This window comes from Ovis canadensis, chromosome 18 (assembly GCF_042477335.2).
Source record: "Ovis canadensis isolate MfBH-ARS-UI-01 breed Bighorn chromosome 18, ARS-UI_OviCan_v2, whole genome shotgun sequence".
Lineage (NCBI taxonomy): Eukaryota > Metazoa > Chordata > Mammalia > Artiodactyla > Bovidae > Ovis > Ovis canadensis.
In genome coordinates, this window is record NC_091262.1 from 18,493,508 (window position 1) to 18,515,963 (window position 22,456).

The 22,456-nt window shown below is 40.4% G+C and overlaps 2 protein-coding genes across 52 annotated transcripts in view; one reads left to right on the plus strand and one right to left on the minus strand.

Annotated features, from left to right (window-relative positions):
* The window catches only part of ASB7 (ankyrin repeat and SOCS box containing 7), a 55,035-nt gene extending 41,220 nt beyond the window's left edge, over positions 1 to 13,815 (minus strand). The window contains exons 1-4 of one of the 2 annotated variants that reach the window (XM_069559195.1): positions 13,178 to 13,815; positions 12,933 to 13,024; positions 5,495 to 5,618; positions 3,307 to 3,572 (exon numbers count right to left, since the gene is read on the minus strand). In XM_069559195.1, the coding sequence (XP_069415296.1) occupies positions 3,307 to 3,517 (211 nt within the window). In that variant the 5' untranslated portion in view covers positions 3,518 to 3,572; positions 5,495 to 5,618; positions 12,933 to 13,024; positions 13,178 to 13,815. The remainder of the gene's footprint in view (positions 1 to 3,306; positions 3,573 to 5,494; positions 5,619 to 12,932; positions 13,025 to 13,177) is intronic. The other variant, XM_069559196.1, reaches the window with a different exon arrangement.
* Positions 13,816 to 13,932: 117 nt separating this feature from the next.
* The window catches only part of LINS1 (lines homolog 1), a 30,597-nt gene continuing 22,073 nt past the window's right edge, over positions 13,933 to 22,456 (plus strand). For 8 of the 50 annotated variants that reach the window (XM_069559137.1, XM_069559145.1, XM_069559142.1 and 5 more), the window contains exon 1: positions 13,980 to 14,090. The gene's annotated coding sequence lies outside the window, so the exon portion shown is untranslated. Of the gene's footprint in view, positions 14,467 to 22,456 lie in introns of all 50 variants that reach the window. The other 42 variants (XM_069559140.1, XM_069559166.1, XM_069559134.1 and 39 more) reach the window with 23 other exon arrangements.

The following is a 22,456-nucleotide window of genomic DNA, read 5'->3' on the forward strand; positions in this document are numbered from 1 at the left end:
TATTGCCACCCTGCTTATTTAACTTCTATGCAGAGCACATCATGAGAAACGCTGGGCTAGAAGAAGCACAAGCTAGAATCAAGATTGCTGGGAGAAATATCAATAACCTCAGATATGCAGATGACACCATTCTTATGGCAGAAAGTGAAGAAGAACTAAAGAGCCTCTCGATGAAAATGAAAGAGGAAAGTGAAAAAGTTGGCTTAAAGCTCAGCATTCAGAAAACGAAGATCATGGCATCTGGTCCCATCACTTCATGGGAAACAGATGGGGAAACAGTGTCAGACTTTATTTTTCTGGGCTCCAAAACCACTGCAGATGGTGACTGCAGCCATGAAATTAAAAGACCCTTACTCCTTGGAAGGAAAGTTATGACCAACCTAGATAGCATATTCAAAAGCAGAGATATTACTTTGCCAACAAAGGTCTGTCTAGTCTAGGCTATGTTTTTTCCAGTTGTCATGTTTGGATATAAGAGTTGGACAGTGAAGAAAGTTGAGCACCAAAGAATTGATGCTTTTGAACTGTGGTGTTGGAGAAGACTCTTGAGAGTCCCTTGGACTGCAAGGAGATCCAACCAGTCCATCCTAAAGGAGATCAGTCCTGGGTGTCCATTGGAAGGAATGATGCTAAAGCTGAAACTCCAGTCCTTTGGCCACCTCATGCGAAGAGTTGACTCATTGGAAAAGACTCTGATGCTGGGAGGGATTGGGGGCAGGAGGAGAAGGGGACGACAGAGGATGAGATGGCTGGATGGCATCACTGACTCGACGCACATGAGTCCGAGTGAACTCCGGGAGTTGGTGATGGACAGGGAGGCCTGGTGTGCTGTGATTCATGGGGTCGCAAAGAGTCGGACACGACTGCTGAACTGAACTGAATTGAAGTGAACTGAGCAGTTGAAAAGAACAGAGAAAACCTATAATGATTCCCAGGTGGCACAGTGGTAAAGAATCTGTCGCCAATGCAGGAGAATCAAGAGATGTGGGTTTGATCCTTGGCCAGGAAGACTCCTGGAGGAGGAAATGGCAACCCACTCCAGGATTCTTGCCTGAAGAATTCCATGGACAGAGGAGCCTGGCAGGCTACAGTCCATGGTGTCACAGAGAGTTGGATGTAACTGAGTGACTAAACACACACACACAAACTGGTATGCATAACTATGGGATAGGTACAAGACTTCTTTGTGGGGACAAGACTTCTTTTCGGGGTAATGGAAATGTTTCAAAGTTGGTTGTGGTGAAAGATGCGCAACTCTATGAATACATCAAAATCTACTAAATTGTATACTTGAAAAGGGCAAATTGTAAGGTTTGTGAATCATTTCTCAATAAAAGCTGTTAAAAAAATATCTATATACACATATATACAGAAACAGAGAGTAGGGTTTGGGGGGAGAAATAGAGCTCAGCAAACTGGACCCAGAGGCCAAATCTAGAACACCACTGGTGTTTATAGATAAAGTTTAACCAGCACACAGCTACATTCATTCCTTCACACTGTATATGACAACTTTCATGCCACAAAGGCAGAGCTGAGCAGCTAACAACAGAAAAAGAAGGGCTTGCAAAGCCCCAAATATTTACTATCTGGCCTTTTACAGAAAAAGTCTGCCAACCTAACATTTAAAAAATTCTTAAGTTACATATAGCTGAGCAAAAAATAACAGTTGCAGAATTTTAACACAGTCAGTATATAATTTATATTCTAAAACCACAGACAACACAATAAGATGTATTTTCTAGAAGTATGTTAGGAAATGATCTAGAAAAATAGGACCAAACCAAACTTAGAGCCATGAGTTACTTCTGGGCAGGGGTGGGCAGACACGGGTTGGGAGCTGACCAAAGGGGACTTTGGCTTTATTTATAATTTATTTGAAATTGTGTTTTATTTGTTTTAAGGAGACAAGTTCATATATTACCTGAGTAACTGACCTTTCTTTTTTAATTAGTTTGTTAAAAGTAAGGCTGACAGATGCAGAAAGTAACACAACTAGGTAGAATTTAAAAATCTGAGTCTGTTCCTTATTTTGCTGAAGCAGTGTCAGAATTTTAACTATTCTGACTCTACACCCACTTCTTAGTTTTTCCAGATCTTTCTTCTGGCATTCCTCATACAGTACTCCTTCACAGCCTTCCGCACTGACGTTTTCAAGTTTGAAGGCGAATTGAGGCATGAGCAAGGGCCACAGGGAGGGGCATAGGACAGCCACAAAAGAGGCCCAGGCCAGCGAATGGTGGGGTCCTGTCAATGGCCAACTATTTTGGGGACATAATTCTTATTTCAGGGCCACTAAGACATGTGATGATTCCTAGTCTCAGTTTAGCAGTGCCCAGCAGTTAGTCCACGCTCACAGCCTTCATATTCCTATCTTCACATAATTCACAAGACCCTAATGACAGCTGTGCGACTTCTAACATTTTCCGTACTTCAAAATAGTTTCCAAGTTTGACTAGTCAAAAGTACAGCACAGAAATGGAACTAAATGATTGTTAATAAGCAATCCAGGCCCTAGAGTAGTACATAATGAATCCTGAGTTCCAACTAAGCTGCTTTACATCATAATTTATGAAAATAATATGAGTACAAAAAAATATGTTTGTTCATCTTGTACACTTGTACAAGTGTAAATCTAGGAAAATAAATTAAGTGGAAATCTAATAGGGAAACAAGTGAGTTTAAGACAATTATTAGTTACTATTAATTATGGGAATGGACAGTTTTTCAAAGCAAAAACATAAAATGGTAAATGTAGCTTACAACTGCATATAAAATTAGACCTCAGATAATCTTGTAGGATATCTAGAAACTATGTACAATTCTAGAAAAGGCAAGAGCTAAAACAGTAATAAAAGCATCTAAAAATGCTTTTAGAAGAGGTAAATTCAAAAGATAGGGTATCATGAAGGCCATGGTATTTATAGGGGCCTATGGTATCTCTGTCTGCTTGAGCAATTCTCAACAGGGGGAACTTGAGCAATTCTTAGTTGTTGGGACCGCAGCCACTTCTGCTTCTGAAACAAAGCAAGTGGACAACCTGAAGAAGGGTTGCTTTTAGTTGAAATAATCTGGGGAAATCTGGCTATATAGAAACTAGAGTCACAAGGGGGAAAAAAGCACATTCATCAAACCAATTTTTTAGACAACCTGGTTTTAAACAAAATTCAGCATAATTATAACAAAGGAGAGAAGAAGAAGTCGAGTATTAGAAAAAACATATACACATGCACACATTACTTTAAACTAAACAGAATTTCATTTGTTTCTTCTTGGGGAAAAAAGGTTTGCTCCCAGTAAACTCACCTCCATGCTCTAGAAATACTCGAACACATCTTTCCTTTCCTCTTGCTGCAGAGAAATGAAGCAGGGTCCAGCCATTAGCATCCCGGCCATTTGGAGAGTAGCCTTGCTCTAACATCTTCCGCACTGTGTGAACATCCCCGGCAGCCACTGCAGCTTGAATCTGCAACTCTTCCTGGAGTTCAGGGTTCCTTCGACAATGGTGGTGTAACATCCTAGCTGAGTCCACGTTTTTTTTACAAAGGATTCATTAGGTCACAGGGATCAGCCTTGAAGGGGAGGCACAATACATAAAATTTAGAATACCGGACACCTGACAGTGTGTTCATTAAATACGCCAGAATTTTCCACTGCTAACTCATGGAAGGCTCAGTGATGACATTTCATACCATAACAAATTAACATGTATCTGTTTTGCCCAGAACTTTCAGCAATTTCCCTAAGATTATAAAAGATTTCAAAAAGAAAGCAAGGCATAAAGTCCTAAAATGCTATAACAGGAAATTTCCTCTTTACAGCCTTTTGTAAACTCAGAGCAAATATCAGTGAATACAACATAAAAGGGAAGGTGATGCTGGGCAGCTGAAGATGGATACAACAGAGGAAGCAAATGAGTACTTGTTTTAGGATTTCACATTTACCTAAAGCACATGGAAAATTTAATTTATAAACTATTCAAGAAATCTATCACACATCAATAAGTAAATACCGAGTATCAAATGGACAATTCATAGACTAGCAAGACTAAAGACCTTCAACTATGAGAAGCAGTTTAACATTTAAAAAAAGGCGAAGACCTTTAGGCTGGTCTCCCAAAAATATTTCAATAATATTTTATTTTTAGCCCCAAAGAGTGGAAAGCTGGAAGGGAGGAAAAGGGAAGTAGGTGGGGTTAAGCAAATTAGAGAAAAAAAAAAAGTGCAGATTATATTTACATTCCTTTCATTTCTGTTTCTCTATCTATCCTTTCCACTTTAGGAAACAAGATTTACTACTCCTTCTTTTCTGCCACATTTCTTGGGCACTTTTCTAATTTCCATTTTCCAGAAGTTTTATTCTACAAATATTCAAAGTAGCAACATCATAAAAAATATTTTAAAAGAAAAGAAGTCTAAAGAATCTGCTGATTAACCACATGAAAAAAGTAAAAGTAGTGTACTAAATTTCTACACTTTCTAATAGGTCAAAAGAGGTGTGTACTCAAACTCAATATAAAATGAGCTTTCCTTCATGCAAACAGGAAAAGTTCACATTGAACTGATGAAAAGTTATATCCTACATGTGTGCATACAAAACTTTTTTTAGTGTGTTTCTAAGTTTTTAAATACACACAGAAACTTAAACTAACATAATTCTAAGAAGCCATTCCACCTGGGCTAACTTTAAGGACTAGATTAGACTCATCCCCTAATGAGTAGCTTCCATTTCAAAAAAAAAAATTATGCGAAAGTCCCTTAAAGACATTCTGGTCTCATATGTAGGTTAGACATCTTGGGACAATCTTGTTACCAATAATAGTTACCTTGGAAGACTTACCCCTATAGACAGTACAAAGGTCAACTTAAGGTAACAGGTCATAACTTTGGTCATGTTATCACAGCTCAACTGTATAATCAAATATCCTACCTTGTTTATACACAGAAAATGGTTATTATTGATACAAACTCCTAAGTATCATTACAAAGTAATGTAATTTAAAAAATATCAGATCACTGCTACAAAGAACTGTTTCCTTAAGAAAAAGTGGAAAAGGAGAAATTTCCTGACAATTTCTTAAGAAACATGATATCCCCTTATCTTTCCACTTAATTACTTTAAGTGGACATTAAAATTAAGTCTCTTGCCTTACAAATTTTAAAACCAAGACTTCTTCTGGCTAGGTTTTTGCTTCTTTTTAGCGTTATAAGGGAAGGTAAAGACCATTAGAAGAAATTCACAGAAACTACTACCATATACTCAAAACAATTACCTTTAACAGTTTTTTTTTTTTTTAAACTGGGATGATTACCTTGGCACTTAAACAAGGCATTCTATACAAAAAAAAATATTTAAACAATGTCAAAACAAACCCAGATTTTCTTTTAGCAAGCGTTGTGTTTTAGTATACATTAGGTAATCTAAATGAGAAATAAAAAGTAAATGGATTTTCCCCTAGAACAGCACAGACATCCTATGTCAGTCAGTCACTTACCTTATGAAAGAATGTCCCTTTTCCTGATATGTGGATTGCCTAATAATCATTGTGCACATACAGCATTGTGAGTTGGGGCTTAAGACTGTCTCCAAATTCTGGTGTTAATGAACTCTTTCTTAACCTGAAAACAGATGAAATAATAATCATGGAAAATTTTCTAAAAATAATAAAGAACCATAGCTACCTAAATAGTCTACCTTTAGATGAGCTAACATTTCAGCACATTACAACAACCTACAGAGCAAAGAACGAACTCAAAGCAATTCTTAGAAGAAATTATCTCAACATCTACATTAATCTCCAATGTAGTATAGGATATGATATATTGGGCGAAATTTTTTTTTTTCTAAAAAGGTAGTTTTTTTTATTAATAAAGAAAATAATAAATCTCATACTTGGAATTTGGATGCAAACACAAATTTTTGGGGGGTCTATTCAGAATATATTTTCAGAAATGAATTACTTTTAAAGTGACATCATTAGCTTCTTGCTCTTTCTAACAATGAAAACACATGTACTCTCAATACAGTAGGCAGCCAGGGCCAAAATGGGATCCATGACAACTAAAAGGAGATTGTCTTTAAGTGCTTGTTTTCGTATATGCAAAAGACATCATTGTTAATAATTCTGAAACTGTTATGCCATTATGCATACACCAAACTAGGCAAAAGATTAACAACAGTCTTGCTGGCTTCTCCATATGAATTTGGAAAAAATTCTCTACAACTAAAAGAAAAGGGATCTTTCTTCACATCCATTAAATCCTAGATCTATGAATTCCATTAGGGTTAAGGACACATGCAAAGTGACTTTCACACATTACACCAGAAACCCTCATTGAGAGAACTGCCATCCCATTCTAGTGGGGTTTGTGTGCCAAGCTCTCTGTCACTGAAACAAGGAAAGGTCATACTGCCCAGCACCTGGATGAGCTATGGGGAAAAGTGGCAGTCACAGGTGGTGGTGGCTGCAGATCAGAATTTTCAACCAATCCAAATTAGTGCAGACTACTTTGACCCTTATCTCTTTTCACAATCTATTTTTCCTTGTCAAATTTTTTCAAGGAAGCCAAAGACTCTGCAAACATGCACTTGGAAATAAATAATATTTGGCTTAAAACTGCCTAACACTTTTAAATAAACAAACTAGGCATGATCAGGACTCCTACATGGCAAGCCATAAAAATTGCAAAGCCCAGAAGAAAGTGAAGGACAGGGAAGCCTGGCGTGTTGCAGTCTAGGGGGTTGCAAAGAGTCGGACACAACTTAGATATTGAACAACAACAACTTGTATGGAGGTGAGAGTTGGACCATAAAGAAGGCTGAGTACCTAAGAACTGATGCTTTCGAACTGTGGTACTACAGAAGGTTCTTGAGAGTCCCTTGCACTGCAAGGAAATCAAACCAGTCAATCCTAAAAGAAATCAACTCTGAATATTCATTGGAAGGACTGAAGCTGAAGCTCCAATACTTTGGCCACCTGATGTAAAGAGCCGACTTACTGAAAAAGACCCTAATGCTGGGAAAGATGGAAGGTAAAAGGAGAAGAGGGTGGCAGAGGGTGAGACGGTTAGACAGCATCATAGACTCAATGGACATGAATCTGAGCATACTTTGGGAGACGGTAGAGGACAGAGGAGCCTGGCGTGCTGCACTCCATGGAGTCACAAACAGACACAACTTAGCAACGGAACAACAACAATCCTTACAGAAATGGTTGATGCTGGAATTGGGCAAAAATATAGAAGATGAGCCTAGAGCATCTTACAGTGCCAAAAGAAAAGGAAGTACTCCAAGAAAAATGCAAAGATTGGGGGGCGGTATGTCACAGGGATACAGGAGCCAACTAGAAGAGCTCTCAATAGCCAAGGTGGAACAAATGGAACAAGATAATCAAAGTACTATTAGATACCAACCCAAACTACACATAAGTATCAGTAAGTCTGTACTGATAATGAACAACTGATTGAATTAAATAGGGAGAGAATAAATCAATCTCTTGTGCAAAATTCCAAATAATGTGTGTAGATTCACCCCCTCCCCTCGCATTTAAGGTGGAACACAACTCCCCTTTCTCCTTAAATGTGACTTCATTTCAAAGAGGATAAACCTCTTTTCAAAGAGGAGGAACTTTTCAGTGGGAAACCTGAAAAACAATGCCTCAGCTAGATAATTATGGTCAATATCAAGAGCGCCATCCAAATCATGTTGTTAGTATGACATGATAAGAATGTGCTCTTTCTCCCCAAAACCCACAGCCACAGTCTAATCATGAGGAAAATACCAGACTAATTCCAATTGAGGGGCTTTCTACAAAATATCTGAAACTCTTCAAAATGTCAAGATCATCAAAAATAAGGAAACAAACAAATCTGAGAAAGTGTCACAGTCAAGAGGAGCCTCAAGAGACAGGGCAGCTAAAATGGAATGTGACATCCTGGAGGGGACCCTAGAGCAGAGAGCAGTCACTAGGTGAAAGCTAAAGAGATCTGAACAGAGTGTGGACTTCAGTTAATAAAACTATTCAAGACTGTTTCAATAATTGTGCGAAATATGTCTATTAATCTAAGAGGTTAGGGAAAGATGAGTGTGTAATACATGGGAATTCTGTATCACCTTCAACATTTTTCTATAAATCTATAAAATTGTACTAAAATAAAAAATCCAGACTAATGTCTTCAATGATGAGCTTGCAGCATTTCCACACAGATCATGTCATTATTCTCCATGCGATCCACACCTCCATTTCAAGAATGAACCACCGGATGCCTTACTTCTAACTATTTCCTCGGTAACCCCTGTCCTCCTAAGAAAAGTGAAGATGACTTTTCACAGTCTTGAGCCTTTAAGAGTCCTTGTTTTTGTCATTGTTACCTTCCATACACCCATCACCACTTCCATGAAGGCAGCAGAAATGGTGGGGGACAGCAAGTGAGGTGGGAGTTGAAGAGAATACTAAATGGCATTAATTTATTAATAATATCAAGAAAGGTTTTGTGTTAAAAGTCAAAGGGACTCAATTATTTCTCTCTATAAGCAAGATGCACAAACAACAGTAACTCGTGATAATCCCACATCATCTACTCCAATCAGACAAACGAAAGTCTACTGAGTACCTTATAGTGCCTGGCATACTAAGTATGAGTCTTTGGCCACTGGTATTATCTCTGGAGAGAACTTACAGAGTTTTTCGCATACTTCAAATGAATCAAATACTCGTAGAATGGCTAGGATCATTTTTCTTTATTCTGACAATACTAAGCTCTATAAATAAAAAACACAGGTTTAAAGCAAAAAAGCACTTTGTGCTTCAGTCTTTATGGGAAAACACACACACACACACACACACACCATACACACACGACTTCTGTCCGCTTAAATTACGAAGGCCAAAGACCTATTACCAAAATATCCTAATAGTCCAAAGCATCAAGCAACTTAATTGCATCACCGTGTAATTTTATGAAAGTTTGCATTTAATAGAGTATAACGATCCACGCATGTGTAAGTAAAGGGAAAAAAGGCTACTGAACTTAGAAAGTTAACGTGATATTCAGTGGTAAAGTTACCATTAAAAACTACAGAGGAAGTCCAGAGATAAGATGGAAAAAAGTCTATTTCCCCTCAAAAAGTGCAAGTCTGAAAATTTGATAGCTCATGGAGTCACATATAAAAGAATACAGTGAAGGAGGCAATTTTCTAAGTAAACATATGTACAATGTAAGTTGACTCAGAATGACTAAAACTCTGAGGGTGCAATCTTTAGAAATTCCATTCTAGGTTTCAGTCAGAAAAGGAAAAAAAAAAACATACTAACAAGGAAGACTTCAGAATTATATATCAAAATGAACTGCTTCCCAATGTGTATCACTTTCATAAAACATTTTACTGCCCAATGTTAATGGTGTTTAAATTTTACAAATTCATCTTTTCTACTTTACACTTTTCTTAAAAAAGAAAACAATCTAGGCCTCCGAGCTTTCACAATGTTGACCATATTAGAAACTACAAATTTAGGAATTAAATGCCATCTAATTTCCATACAGATGTCAAGTGAACCTCATTAAGTTAAAACCAAAGCTTCCTGCTTCATATAATTAAAAGAAATCTATATTCATAGAATAAAGAATAAAATAGCTATAAAGCAAAATATATTTAAGATCTGTCTAAAATTACATAACTTGCACCAAATTTGCCCACATGTCCCCAATTTCCTTTAGCATAAATGATTAGTCATTAATAGCTTTTGCATATTACTTTCACTGAAAGGCCACATATTTTTTGATTAAGGGACACAAATTAGAACTGTGCTTTCAGATTTCACACGAATTGGAAACAAGGTAACAGCTTGCTACTCAAAAAAAGAAATAAGCATTTCTTTGCAGAAAAACAGAGATACAGGCTGTAAGGAAATAAAATCAGTAACTCCAAGGATACTGGCTCTAAGGAAAAAAAAAAAAAAAAAACCAAAAAACATGAATAGCTCACAAATCCCAAGAGGGAAGATAGATGCAGAAACACTACAATGCCCAAAGCGTGTAACATGGCTGAGATGGATGTTGATGAGGTCAACTCATATAACCAAGAGCCTGGAACCCAAAATGAAGTAGAAGTGTTATTTTAGTATCACTCGGCTGAGCACCACAGTGTTTCTGTTTCAAAACAAGGGAGAGTATTCATATTTCCTCCAAATTACTAGGCCTCCATATAACAAGTATTTATTATCATGTACAACTTTTCTACAAGCTTCCTAAGTTCTAACAGAAAGACCAACAATTTTCATGGAATGTGGACAAGGAAACAGGAAATTTTGTAGTTCACTTACTTCGACTCAATTCAAAGTGTAAATCACAAGCATCATAAATGATGAAATCTTGTCAACCTTATCTTTGAGGTATGTCTGGCCTTACCATCTTAGCAGCCTCATATCAGTACCTAAGTTTATGAGAAAGGAGATAAGTCTTCTATGTAGGGCATACTTTCTGTTGAAGATGAAGTGAAAAGGCTGAAAGTCAGGTATTAGATATGCTTACAGAAATGACCTGATTTTACAGACTTTTTAGGAATCATATGTACTTCTGTGTTATCAAAGTTAAATGTGACCAAAATAAAGCGGTATTTTATGTGTCATAATATAATTGTGAATGGCATCACTTTAGGTATGAAGACAGTAAGTACTGGCCACAGCATACTCAAAATGCATCACTTCAATTAAAAATCAGTGATTCTCCCTATGGGCTCATATATCTTACTTGGTTACCAAGAAAGCTGGGTGTTTTTTTTTTTTCTTTTCAAAACCATGTGACTGACAATAGAATTAACACAAAGTTAACTACCAGACTGAAAAATATAAATCAGCCAACAGGCTTTTTTGGTAATACAGTATTCACATTAAATGTTTGGCATAATCTAGACCAAATACTCTCAATCATGCTAATGTTAGGAACAGATGTTGACAATTTATATATACTCTATAATCTTAGAAAAACCACTAAAAGCTGAGAGGATCAATGAATTAGTTAAGAAATTAGAATGAACAGAGAGGAAAGTAGTGTTCTCTCTTTACGTTACATACTTGACTCAGCACAGGTGATAAAACCCCTCAGAAATGAAAACATGCTAGAGTTCAATCTAAAGCAGAAAAATATTTAACTGAGAAGGCCTGAATAGAAAATATACATAATTTATCTTTACCTTAAAAACATGCTTTAAATATTCTAGCAATTTTTAAAAAGGTGTAAAGTAATCATTAGGCATATCTCCGGTGATTCACATATTTAAATAATGAAAATTGCCTTCTACCTAGCTTTTACTGAAATGCAGTGAACCCTACATGTACAGAGGGAGCTTCCCAGGTTCCCAGTTGCTGAAGAATCTGCTTGCCAATACGGGACACACAAGAGATGTGGGCTCGATCCCTGGGTGGGGAAGATCCCCTCGAGGAGGAAATGGCAATCCACTCCAGTATTCTTGCTTGGAAAATTTCATGGACAGAGGAGCCTGGTGGGCTGCAGTCAATCAGGTCGCAATGAGCCGGACATGGCTGACCATATATGCACTCTACATGTACATATAAAAGTTGCCCTAAATGTTCACTGTGGAATAGTCATTAGTCAGTACTGATTTTAAGTCCCATTCAGTAGCATACATTCTCATTTTGGTATCCAGTTCCAGGTCTCAAGAACACGCAAACCCTCAAAGCCCTTTAAAAGTACTGCACCTTGACAATTAGAAAAATCAGGTAGGAGATTCATTTCTTTATCCGGAAGGCAGAAAGTCCAGAGGAAGAGACCAAGTCAAAGATTTCCTAACAACTTTTGCTATTTTAAGCACTTCTTTGCATGTAAAATTCCCTAAAAAATCTGCGATATTAAAATAACTCTGAGATTAACAAGCAACTTTATACTCCTGTTATTGGATGTCAGAGAAGTTATTCACTTGGCTTATTTCTGAATTAACTCTTACATGATTTCCCTGTTCATATCCCCTCTGTAGGACTTACATGAATGTCCTAAACTTACCTTTGGTGCATTTTCAAAGGTGGCAACAAAATACAGATGCTTAAATTTCCATCTAACAAATTCTCTATAAGGGTTTCAAAATGAGAAATCTTATGAAAAGTGCCAAAATAAAACCCTACATTCTAAACACACCAAAACATTCTTTTGCTTTTAAATTCCTGAGAGTCAAATGATTGATAAGATATTGCATAAAGTTTTGTAAGTACTAGAAAATCTGAAATATAACAAATATGATTTATCTTTTTATAAGAGTTTCATAGCCCTTACACATCTGTCACACAGAAACACACAAAAGCCCAAAGAGTTAATTATACATAAGTGCTTCAGGTGAGTATTGCTTTCATATCATCCACATTATTAAGGTACACAGATTCACTTTTTGCTATAGGAAAAAACATCGCGTTATTTTCTGAAACTCACAAATTCGAAGCTATTACTGAAACCTTCCTTCACGCACTCTTGTGAGGTAACTCAAAAGATATTCTGATGGAGGTAGACGAATGATAGCAAAGAAGAGGGGAAAACAGAAAATTGTGGTTTAATTAAAAAGCAGAGTCATCCAGAATTAACAAGCAATTAATAAGGAATTGGGGAATTCCTATGAGAATAAGAGGGGCTGGGGGAGCTACAAAAAGGTCTCAAAGTCTCTGAGCAGGGTAAATGGTGGAGCGTACCAAAAGATGAATGCAACACATGGAAACACTGTTCAGAGGGAAAGGCGGAAAACAAGGTCCTGGGAAAGAGAAGTTATTAAAATGTTAAAGACTGGGGCACGGGCGGCGTTTTTGTTTTTGCTGTAAAGCTAGAAGCCAGGAAAGGGATGCATTGCCAGGTAACTATTCAGAAAAGAAAGCACCGATTAATGAGGTAGGGGCCAGGAATAAACAATGGGGGAGGGGAGGGCTGGCTCTTTACCTTGACGGTGGAAGCTGGTCAGAGCTCTGCGGCTGCTCGGGCGGGTGGGCAGACCCTCTCCTGCCGTCGCTCGCCCCCCAGCCAGCTCACACCTGGAAATCAGAGACCCGTGAGCGGGGCAGAGCCCCGGGGCCCCGTCCTCCCCGGCCCCGGGGCAGAGAGCGGGGCGGGCCAGCAGGAAGCGGCAGGCTTCCCCTCCGTCCCGGGCCGGCCCTTTCCCCTCAGCGGGGGTAACCGACTTTTACCTGTCTCCTCAGCTGCTGCCTCCCTTCCTTCTTCCAGCCGCCTCCACACTCACCAACTTCTCCATTGAGGAAACAGCCCGGGCAGGGCCGGACCCGGCTGTCCCTGCTCCTCCGCGGCGCCTCCCGGCCCCAGCCTGCCAGCATCCAGATGGCCCGGCCGGGCGGAGGCGGCGGCGGTGGCCGCCGGGCGGCCTGGGGCAGGGGTGCAGGGAGGAAGTCCCGGCGCGGGCGGGGGGCAGCCCCGGTCCGAGCGCTCGGGGCAGGAGGCTGCCGCGCTCCTGGCTGGGAGCGCCCGGCCACTGAGGGGCCCAGAAGGGCTCGGGGCGGCGACGGCCCAGCTCTCACGGAACCCGGAGTGCCGGCCGCCGGGGCGCCAGGCAGGGGGCTTTCGGGATGCACTTTGCACCGGGCCACCCCCGCCCCCTCCCTCCAGCACTTTGGGGTCACTGGGATGGGACCTAGCCCTCAGCAGCCAATCAGCGGCCACACTGGAGCCGGAGCCCGGAGCCGTAAACCAGGTCTGAGGTGGGTGGGAGGGGTGGGGGGTGGGGGCGACTTGGTTGGTTGGTTGCTTCCTTCTCTCCTCCTTACCCCAGCGGCCCCCACCCCTTGCCTGCCGTAAAGCGGCCTGCGTATTCGCGACAGTTAGAGGAGGCGTGCCGAGCGAGGCTAGGAGTCGCCTCTGATTGGCCACATTCACTCCCCACCTCCACCTCGCGGCACCCGACGCTCCGCCCCTGGCGGAGGGACTCCATGCGGTTGCTAAGAAACACTATATACCGAACAGGACCTCTGCGCATGCGGGAGAAGGCAGCGCCTTGTACTTTCTGTGAACTACGGTGGCCCGGAAGGGGCTGGCGCTTGCTCGAACGGCAATGAGGAGGCGGCGTGGCTTGGGGCGGATCTCCAGCAGGTAACTGGAAGAGATCGCTACGCTCGGCGACGGGAGAAGCGGCTGTGTGGCCGTTGAGAGGCTGTTTTCGGGGCTTAGGACTGAGCAGGTGTCAGTCCCCAGGAAGCGAGGGGAGGCTCTCCTCGTCCCGCCGCCCTCGGTGCTTTTCGGACGCGAGCGCCGGCTCCTAGGCTGCGGTCCAGGGCCTGAGGTGCCGTTAGCTCCCGGCTGGGCACGCCTCGCCTCACGCGGAAGAGGACGCTGTGGCTTGGCGGTGACGCTTCCAGGGCTTTCCTGCGAGGACAGCGGCCCTTGAGAATTCCTGCGAATGAAAGGGAAAAGAGTGGAAAATGTGGGAGATGGCCGTGTTTATTAAGTGCGTTTTTTCACTTACCAGGTATTTACCCTAAACTAGTCAGTGTCCTAGCCGTCAGGGAGACAACAGCTATCAAGATATATGTAATCCTTTGCCCTCGTGGAGCTTTCGCTTTAGCAAAGAGACTGACAGATAGGAAATGATTTACCAGATAGGGATGGGGTCGAGCTTGGCTTGGACGTGATGGCTCTTTGTGCTAGGAAGGGTCTCTGAAGAAGTGATATTTGACTCGCCATCTGAGTGAGGAAGACTCAGCCATGCCAAGATCGGGGGCGGGGGGGCGAATTTTGCAGGCAGAGACATCAAAGTCCAAAGTCTCTGACTGGAATAGTCTTTGCCGTTGCTAGGGACTGCAAGAAAGAAGGCCAGCTAGTCAAGCAGGGAAACTGATTGATAATGAAGTTGGTTGTGGGAGTGGAGGGTGTACGACAGGCTTCAGATCTTGCAGGACTTTGTAGCAGGTGGTCGGGAAGATCTATTTATGTTTTGAAAAGATCACTGGCTGCTCAGTGGAGAAGACTGTAGCTGAGAGTAAGGTTACTGCAGATGTGAAACACTGTTGTGGTAGTCCAGGCAAGAGTTGACATTATCATAAACTTAGTCATCCAGTACAGCAGAGGTTTGGCTACCACCAGTGTCCTCAAGAAAGGCCTATCTAATTGTATAAAGAAAGTATGTATTTCAACATATCAACTACTTTTATGTAATAAAATGCGTTAAGACCTTTTGTGGCAGATAATGGTCACTACAAACATTTCAAATTGATATCCTGGTATTTTATTGTACATTATCATTCATTTATCAAGAATATTCATTATTCTGCCTTCTACATGAGTTGTTTCTTGGCTTAGGTAGGCAAACTGGGCTCAGGCCTACCCAGGGAAGCTCATAGTCAAGTGTGGGGAAACCAAATTAGAAAATTATTACAGACAATTCAGTGAGAGAAATACTATGTATAGGCTGAGGAGCACTTGGCTAGGCCCTTTAATCCTGACTTGGATATGTGGTAGGCTCCCCAAGACTGGAGGTTTCCTCCTTGAAGGTTGAGAGTGGGAGGGGAAAGGCTGAAAATGATTTTAGGGAGAATGGGCCTAGAAAAGTAATCCTTAAATTGCGCAGAGTTTCTGAGGCCCTCAGAGAAAACCTGGAGCTAAATTTGTGGGGCACAGATGTCAGAAGACCCCAAGAGTCAGATCTTGAAGGGCATGCTAAGCTATGTTCAAGAATTTGTACTTTATCCGAATCAAAGTGGAGATGTTTTTCAGAAGGAAGTGTGTGTCAGGAAACAACTGCTTAGCAAGGACTCTGTTGTGGTTGTCCAGGGTAGGAGTGGTGTACTGTAACAGTGGCCATAAGGGTGGAAAGAAGTGAGGTGAGAGAAGGTCTGGAAAGATAGCCAGTTTTCTTGCTTGGGTGACTAGAAGATAGAGGTGCCATATACTGAGATGGCAACTTTGAGAGACCATAGAGTGAGTTGAGTTTGTGCTGAAGGTGCTGTGGAAATTCCAAGTGGAGTTCTCCACTGGCATTTAGATATTTGAGAGTGGACCCCAGAAGAGAGCTAAACTTAATTGTGGGTTCTGGAGTTATTAGCGTGGAGATATTAATTCAAGACATTGAGAGACTGTGAAACATTAAGGAGACTACAATCAGCTCTCTGTTGTATTCATGGGTTCTGCTTCTGTGGTTTCAGCCAACCTCCAGTCAAAAGTAGTTGTAAAAAGAAAGAAGTTCCAGGAAGTTAGAAAAAGCAAAACTTGAACTTGCCACCAGCTTAGCAACTATTTACATAGTATTTACATTGTATAATATATTCTAAGTAAGCCAGAGATGATTTAAAGTATAGGGGAGGGATGTGCATTGTTGTTATTGCTGTTCTTCAGTCGCTAAGTTGTGTCCAACTCTTTGAGACCCCATGGACTGCAACACACCAGGCTTCCATGTCCTTCACTATTTCCCAGAGTTTGCTCAAATACATGTTCATTGGGTCAGTGATGCTATCTAACCATCTCATCCTCTGCCTCCCTCTTCTTTTGCCTTCCATCTTTCCCAGCATCAGGATCTTTTCAAGTCAGTCAGCTCTTCGCATCAAGTAGCCAAAGTCTTGGAGCTTTAGCTTCAGTATCAGTCCTTCCAATGAATATTCAGGATTGATTTCCTTTAGAATTGACTGGTTTGATCTCCTTGTAGTCCAAGGGACTCTGAAGAGTCTTCTCCAACACCACATTTCAAAAGCATCAATTCTTCGAAGCTCAGCCATTATGGTCCAATTCTCACATCCATACATGATTACTGGAAAAACCATAGCTTTGACTAGATGGACCTTTGTTGGCCAGTGATGTCTCTGCATTTTAATACTCTGTCTAGGTTTGTCATAGCTTTTCTTCCATGGAGCAAGTGTCTTTTATATTCATGCCTGCAGTTACCATTTGCAGTGATTTTGAAGCCCAAGAAAATAAAGTCTTTCACTTTTCCCATTTCTGTTTGCCATGAAGTGATCGAACCAGATGCTATGATCTTAGTTTTTTCAGTGTTGAGTTTTAAGCCAGCTTTTTCACTCTCTTCTTTCACCCTCATCAAGAGACTCCTTAATTCCTCTTCACTTTCTGCCATTAGAGTGGTGTCCTTTGCATATTCAAGGTTGTTGACATTTCCCTTGGCAATCTTGATTGCAGCCTGTGCTTCCATCATCCTGGCATTTTGAATGATGTGCTCTGGGTATAAGTTAAATAAGCAGAGTGACAATTTACAGCCTTGACATACTCCTTTCCCCAATATTGAACCAGACTGTTGTTCCATGTCCAGTTCTAACTATTGCTTCTTGACCTGCATACAAGTTTCTCAGGAGATAGGTAAGATGGTCTGGTATTGCCATCCCTTTAAGAATTTTCCACAGTCAAAGGCTTTTGAGTGAAGCAGAAGTAGGTGTTTTTCTGAAATTCCCTTGTTTTCTCTCTGATCCAACAAATGTTGGATGTGGCTGGATTATATGCAAATAAGGGACTTAAGCATCTATGATTTTGGTACCCCTGAGGGGTCCTAGAACCAGTTTCTACCCAGAAATGACTGTAGGAGGAGAACTGAGCAAGGATGTCTGAGAAGGAATCTCCAGAGAGGGAGAACGGGCTCCAAGAGAGACTGACTTGTCAGGAATTTGTGTGTGTGTGTGTGGTGGTGGTGTTCAGTTGCTAAGTCCTGTCCAACTCTTTGCAACCACGTGGATGCAGTGTGCCAGGCTTCCCTGTGTTCAGAAAAAGGCAAATTTATTTACTTACTGTTTTAGTAGCACCAAATGCCACGTGGGATCTTAGTTCCCAGACCAGCAATCAAACTTATGCCCCCTTCAGTGGGAACTCACACTCTTAACCACTGGCCCACCAGAGAAATCCCAAAGCAAAATATTTTTTAATGGAGGGACTACACAATTATTATCTATGTGAACATGTGCCTATTTTTCCTTTAAAGAATATACCCCTTTGGCCAGCAGTTCTGATGATGTTGGTAATCAGAAACTCCCTTTAGGAAAAAGCCTTAAAGACTTGGCAGGGGTAGGAGAGTGAAAAAATGTATTATAAATTGAGAGCCATCATACATGATAGAGAAGGCACTGAAATAGTGTGGATCAGTGTTAATAGTCACATTGGTAGCCCTAAAGACTTCTTTCTCTTGTTCTGCGTAAGGCTTTTCAGAAAATACAAATTCTTGAAAGAACATTCTTACTAAACATTTGCTTAAGTTAGAAAAAAGTAGAAGTTGTATACTACTAAGAGCCAGGCTGCAAATTATACAGGATAAGTTTTTAAAAGCTTCTGTTTTTTTAAACCAAACCCACCCAGGAAGCGTAGTATCTAACTGTATATTCAGGAATATGTGCAGGACTGCAAGCAGTTTCCAAAGGGATTTCAACAGGAGCGTGGAACAATGGTACTCTACTTGGAGATCACTCTTCCTAAAAAAACTACTTTGAAGGCTACTACATATTTTTGCATGTATAATTTCCAGTGTTAAAAAATTTAATTTCTCTTTATCCTTAAAATACATAACTGAATTTTAACTAGAAACCAGTTATATTCAGACATATTAAGTGGTATGATACATTAGCTACTTCTGATCTTTCAATTCTCTCATGATTTCTTCCTGATTTATTATAAAAACAAATAATATCACAGAAAGTTTGAACCACAGCTTATAATACCTAAACTTCAATACAACTACCAACTTTATTTTTGCATACTCTTTTTTTTGTCTTCAGACATTTCACACACTTTTGACAATACATGTGCCTTGGGGTATTCCATGGCAGTCAAGGGATTTGGACTATACATTCTCTGGTCGGAGAACTAAAATCCCATGACCCATATGGCATGGCCAAAAAAAAAAAAAACAACTTGTGTTATGAGTTTCTAGACTTTTATTGGTACATTTTGCCTAAATAATTGGTGCCTCCTTCTTGGAAACCCAGATTGCTACCTGACATCTGCTAGCACTCTTCGGTTCTGGAATTGCATAGAGGCTTTATGAATTATCTGGGCCAGTGATTTTCAGGTTTCTTAGCAATGGGACTCCAGTGTAAAAAGAAAAAGAAACTGTTGACAGTGGTATTTTACCAGTATGAATGTAGGTTGTAAGTTCAGTTTTACAAAGTTTACCGACTATAGAATCAGGCAGTTTTGAATTCCAAAAAGAATAAAATAAACGAATAAATCTGTGAAGTTGTGGAGGACACGTTCAGTCTCACAGCATTGTCAGCCCCATGCATTTCAGTGTGTTGCTAAATGTTGCTTCAACCAAGACATGAAGGTCTGTGAGCTTCTTAACAGAAGCTGGTATCTGAGTTGTGTCCTAACTTTTCCTAGCTTTTCCTTTCTCTGGTCATTTATTTTTCACTTGAAATCCTTTGTTCAGGTTGCAACAGTTTGCAAGATTACTGAGAGATAATTATATCACAACCAGGGAACATGGCATACCATGCATTCATAGAATGTTCTGCTAGATAATTCCAAATTGATTTATTGTGTTGTTGATCTCAAATTTGATAATTCTTAAACTATAACTTTTCATTGATTTAGCAGTTTAGATTGCATAATACATTTAGCAAATTAAACTTGATTAGATTTCACCAGACATACTTCACTTTGCATTTAATTAGGTGATATCAAATTCACACAAATGGAAACACTAATTTTACAACATATAAATGAAGTAATTCCAGATCAGCGTTTATGATGTTTTAGTTCATAAAACCCTGCTGTGCTTAGTTGCTCAGTTGTATTCAACTCTTTGCAACCTTTTGATCCGGCTAGGCTAGGCTCCTCTGTCCATGGGGATTCTCCAGGCAAGAACACTGGAGTGAGTTGCTATGCCTTCCTCCAGGGGATCTTCCCAACTCAGGAATCGAACCAGGGTCTCCTGCATTGCAGGCAGATTCTTTACCAGCTGAGGTACTAGGGAAGCCCCCATAAAACCCTGACTCAGTCTTAAATTGAGTTTCTACCCCGTATAGAAGAGTGCTTGATCATTGGAAAAATGTTCAAGCCCCACTGCAGCAACTCTGACTTACTTGGTGCCCAGGGCTCAGGCATTTTTCCTAGTGCCCCAGTGAGTTGACTGTGTGACTGAAGTCAAGAATCACTGCCCAGGAGACTGTGTCTCAGCCCTTAAATGAGGCGGTGTTGATAATACAGAGAGAGAGCAGGTTATGCCGTGAATGACAGCAGATACCGTTTTTGTGACTACAGGGAAGTTGAAACCTACATGTTGTTAATATGGCCACCAGACAGTCTGTCATCTGCCTTCCAGCATAACTTTGTTCAGCAGTACCTGGCAGGAAAGGGGGAAGGGGCTGGATATAGAAATTCCTCTTTATAGACTTTGACCTTACAGTCCCAACAAAAAAAAATGCTGAAAGGAAAGAAGCTAACTACTGGCTCTTGAGCTTCCTTATAGCCCTGATCAGACTTTTTTTTCCCTTCAGGGTAGTTTTAATTCGCCCATTACTGTGACTCAACGCATGTAGCTCCAGCACATTGAGCACAGTGTTAGGTAACACAGTAAAGATTGAATGAACTCAGAACTCAAGCCCTAGTATGGATAGTACTGCTATGTATAACATTTATTTTTTGACATGAAAGTTTTATTGTATTTTAAAATTCAGAAGTTAAAAGTTACACAGCAGTTGAAAGGTTTTTTTGAGATTAAAACAGTACTAAAATGAACTTTGTAGCTGATTTTAGGATTATTTCAGACATAAATATTACTAATGAACACCAAATGAATGAAGTTAGTAGATCTCTGAGAACTTGACTGAAACAATATTCAGCTATCAAAACATTCAATAAATATTTAATGCCTACTGTGTATCTGGCGTTGTGCTAGGAGCTGGGGAAGAAGTAATGAACTAGACTCCACTTTAAAGAAGGAGTCTTAGAAATCATTGCACAGATCATTTAAAGTACAATTATGACATATTCTGTAAGAGGATAGTAATTCTAGAAGACTGAGTCTAGGTATCTCAGGAGGACCTAACCTTGCTGGAGAAAGTCATTATATTTGAAGCTGAGCTATGCTTAGTCACTTAGTTGTGTCCGATTCTTTGTGACCCCATGGACTGTAGCCCACCAGGCTCCTCTGCCCATGGGATTCTCCAGGCAAGAATACTGGAGTGGCTTGCCATGCCCATCTCCAGGGGATCTTCCCAATCCAGGGATCGAACTCAGGTCTCCTGCACTGCAGGCAGATTCTTTACCATCTGAACCACCAGGGAAGCCCAAGAATACTTGAGTGGGTAGCAGGAATCTTCCCAACCCAAGAATCAAACTTGGTCTCCTGCATTGCAGGTTGATTCTTTACCAGCTGAGCTAGTAGGGAAGCCCATATTAGTTTCAGATGAGCAACATAATGATTCAATATTTGTATATACTGTAAAGTGATCATCCCAATAAGTCTAGTTAGCATGCGTGTCCTCACATAGGTTTTTTGTGTGTGTGATGAGAACTTTTAAGATTACTCCCTTAGCAATGGGAACAATGTACAATACAGCATTGTTAACTACAGTCACTGCACTGTGCATTACATCCCATGAATGTATAGTCACTGTACTCTACATTCACCTGTTTTGCCCACACGCCACCCCCTGTTACTGGCAAACACCAGTCTGTTCTCTGTATCTGTGAATTTGTTGTTTTCGTATGTGCGTATGCTCAGTCTTTTTCGACTCTTTGCAGCCCTATGGACTGTAGCCTGTCTGGCTCCTCTGTCTATGGCATTTTCCAGACAAGAATACTAGAGTGGGTTGCCATTTCCTACTCCAGGGGATTCCCAGCTCAGGGATCCAACCCACTTTCTTGATCTCCTGCACTGGCAAGAGGATTCTTTACCACTAGCACCACTGGGAAGCTTTATTTATTTATTTTTTAAGATTCCACATGTCAAAGAGATCATATGGTATTTCTCTTTATCTGACTTTTTTAGCATACTACCCTCAAGGTCCATCCACGTTGTCACAAGTGACAAGATTTCATCTTTTTTTTTTTTTTAATGACTGAACAATAATATCTGTATCTATAGAAAAGTCACATTTTCTTTATCCATTCATCTTTTTAATAGACACTCAGGTTGCTTCCATGTCTTGGCTATTGTGAATAATGTTGCATTGAACATAGGGGAGTATATATCTTTTCAAGTTAGTGTTTTTATTTCCATTGGATAAATAGCCAGAAGTGAAACTGCTGTTTCATGTAATAGTTCTAGTTTTAAGTTTTTTGAGGCCCTCTATACTGGTTTCTATAGAGACTGCACTAACTTATATTCCTACCAGCAATACACAGGGCTCCATTTTCTCCACATCCTTACCAAGACTTGTTATTTCTTGTCTTTTTGATAAACAGCCAATCTAATGAGGTAATACCTCATTGTGGTTTTGACTTGCATTTCCCTGATGACTACTGATGTTAAGCATCTTTTAGTATTACCAGCTGGCCATCTGTATGTCTTTGGAAAAATGTCTGTTCAG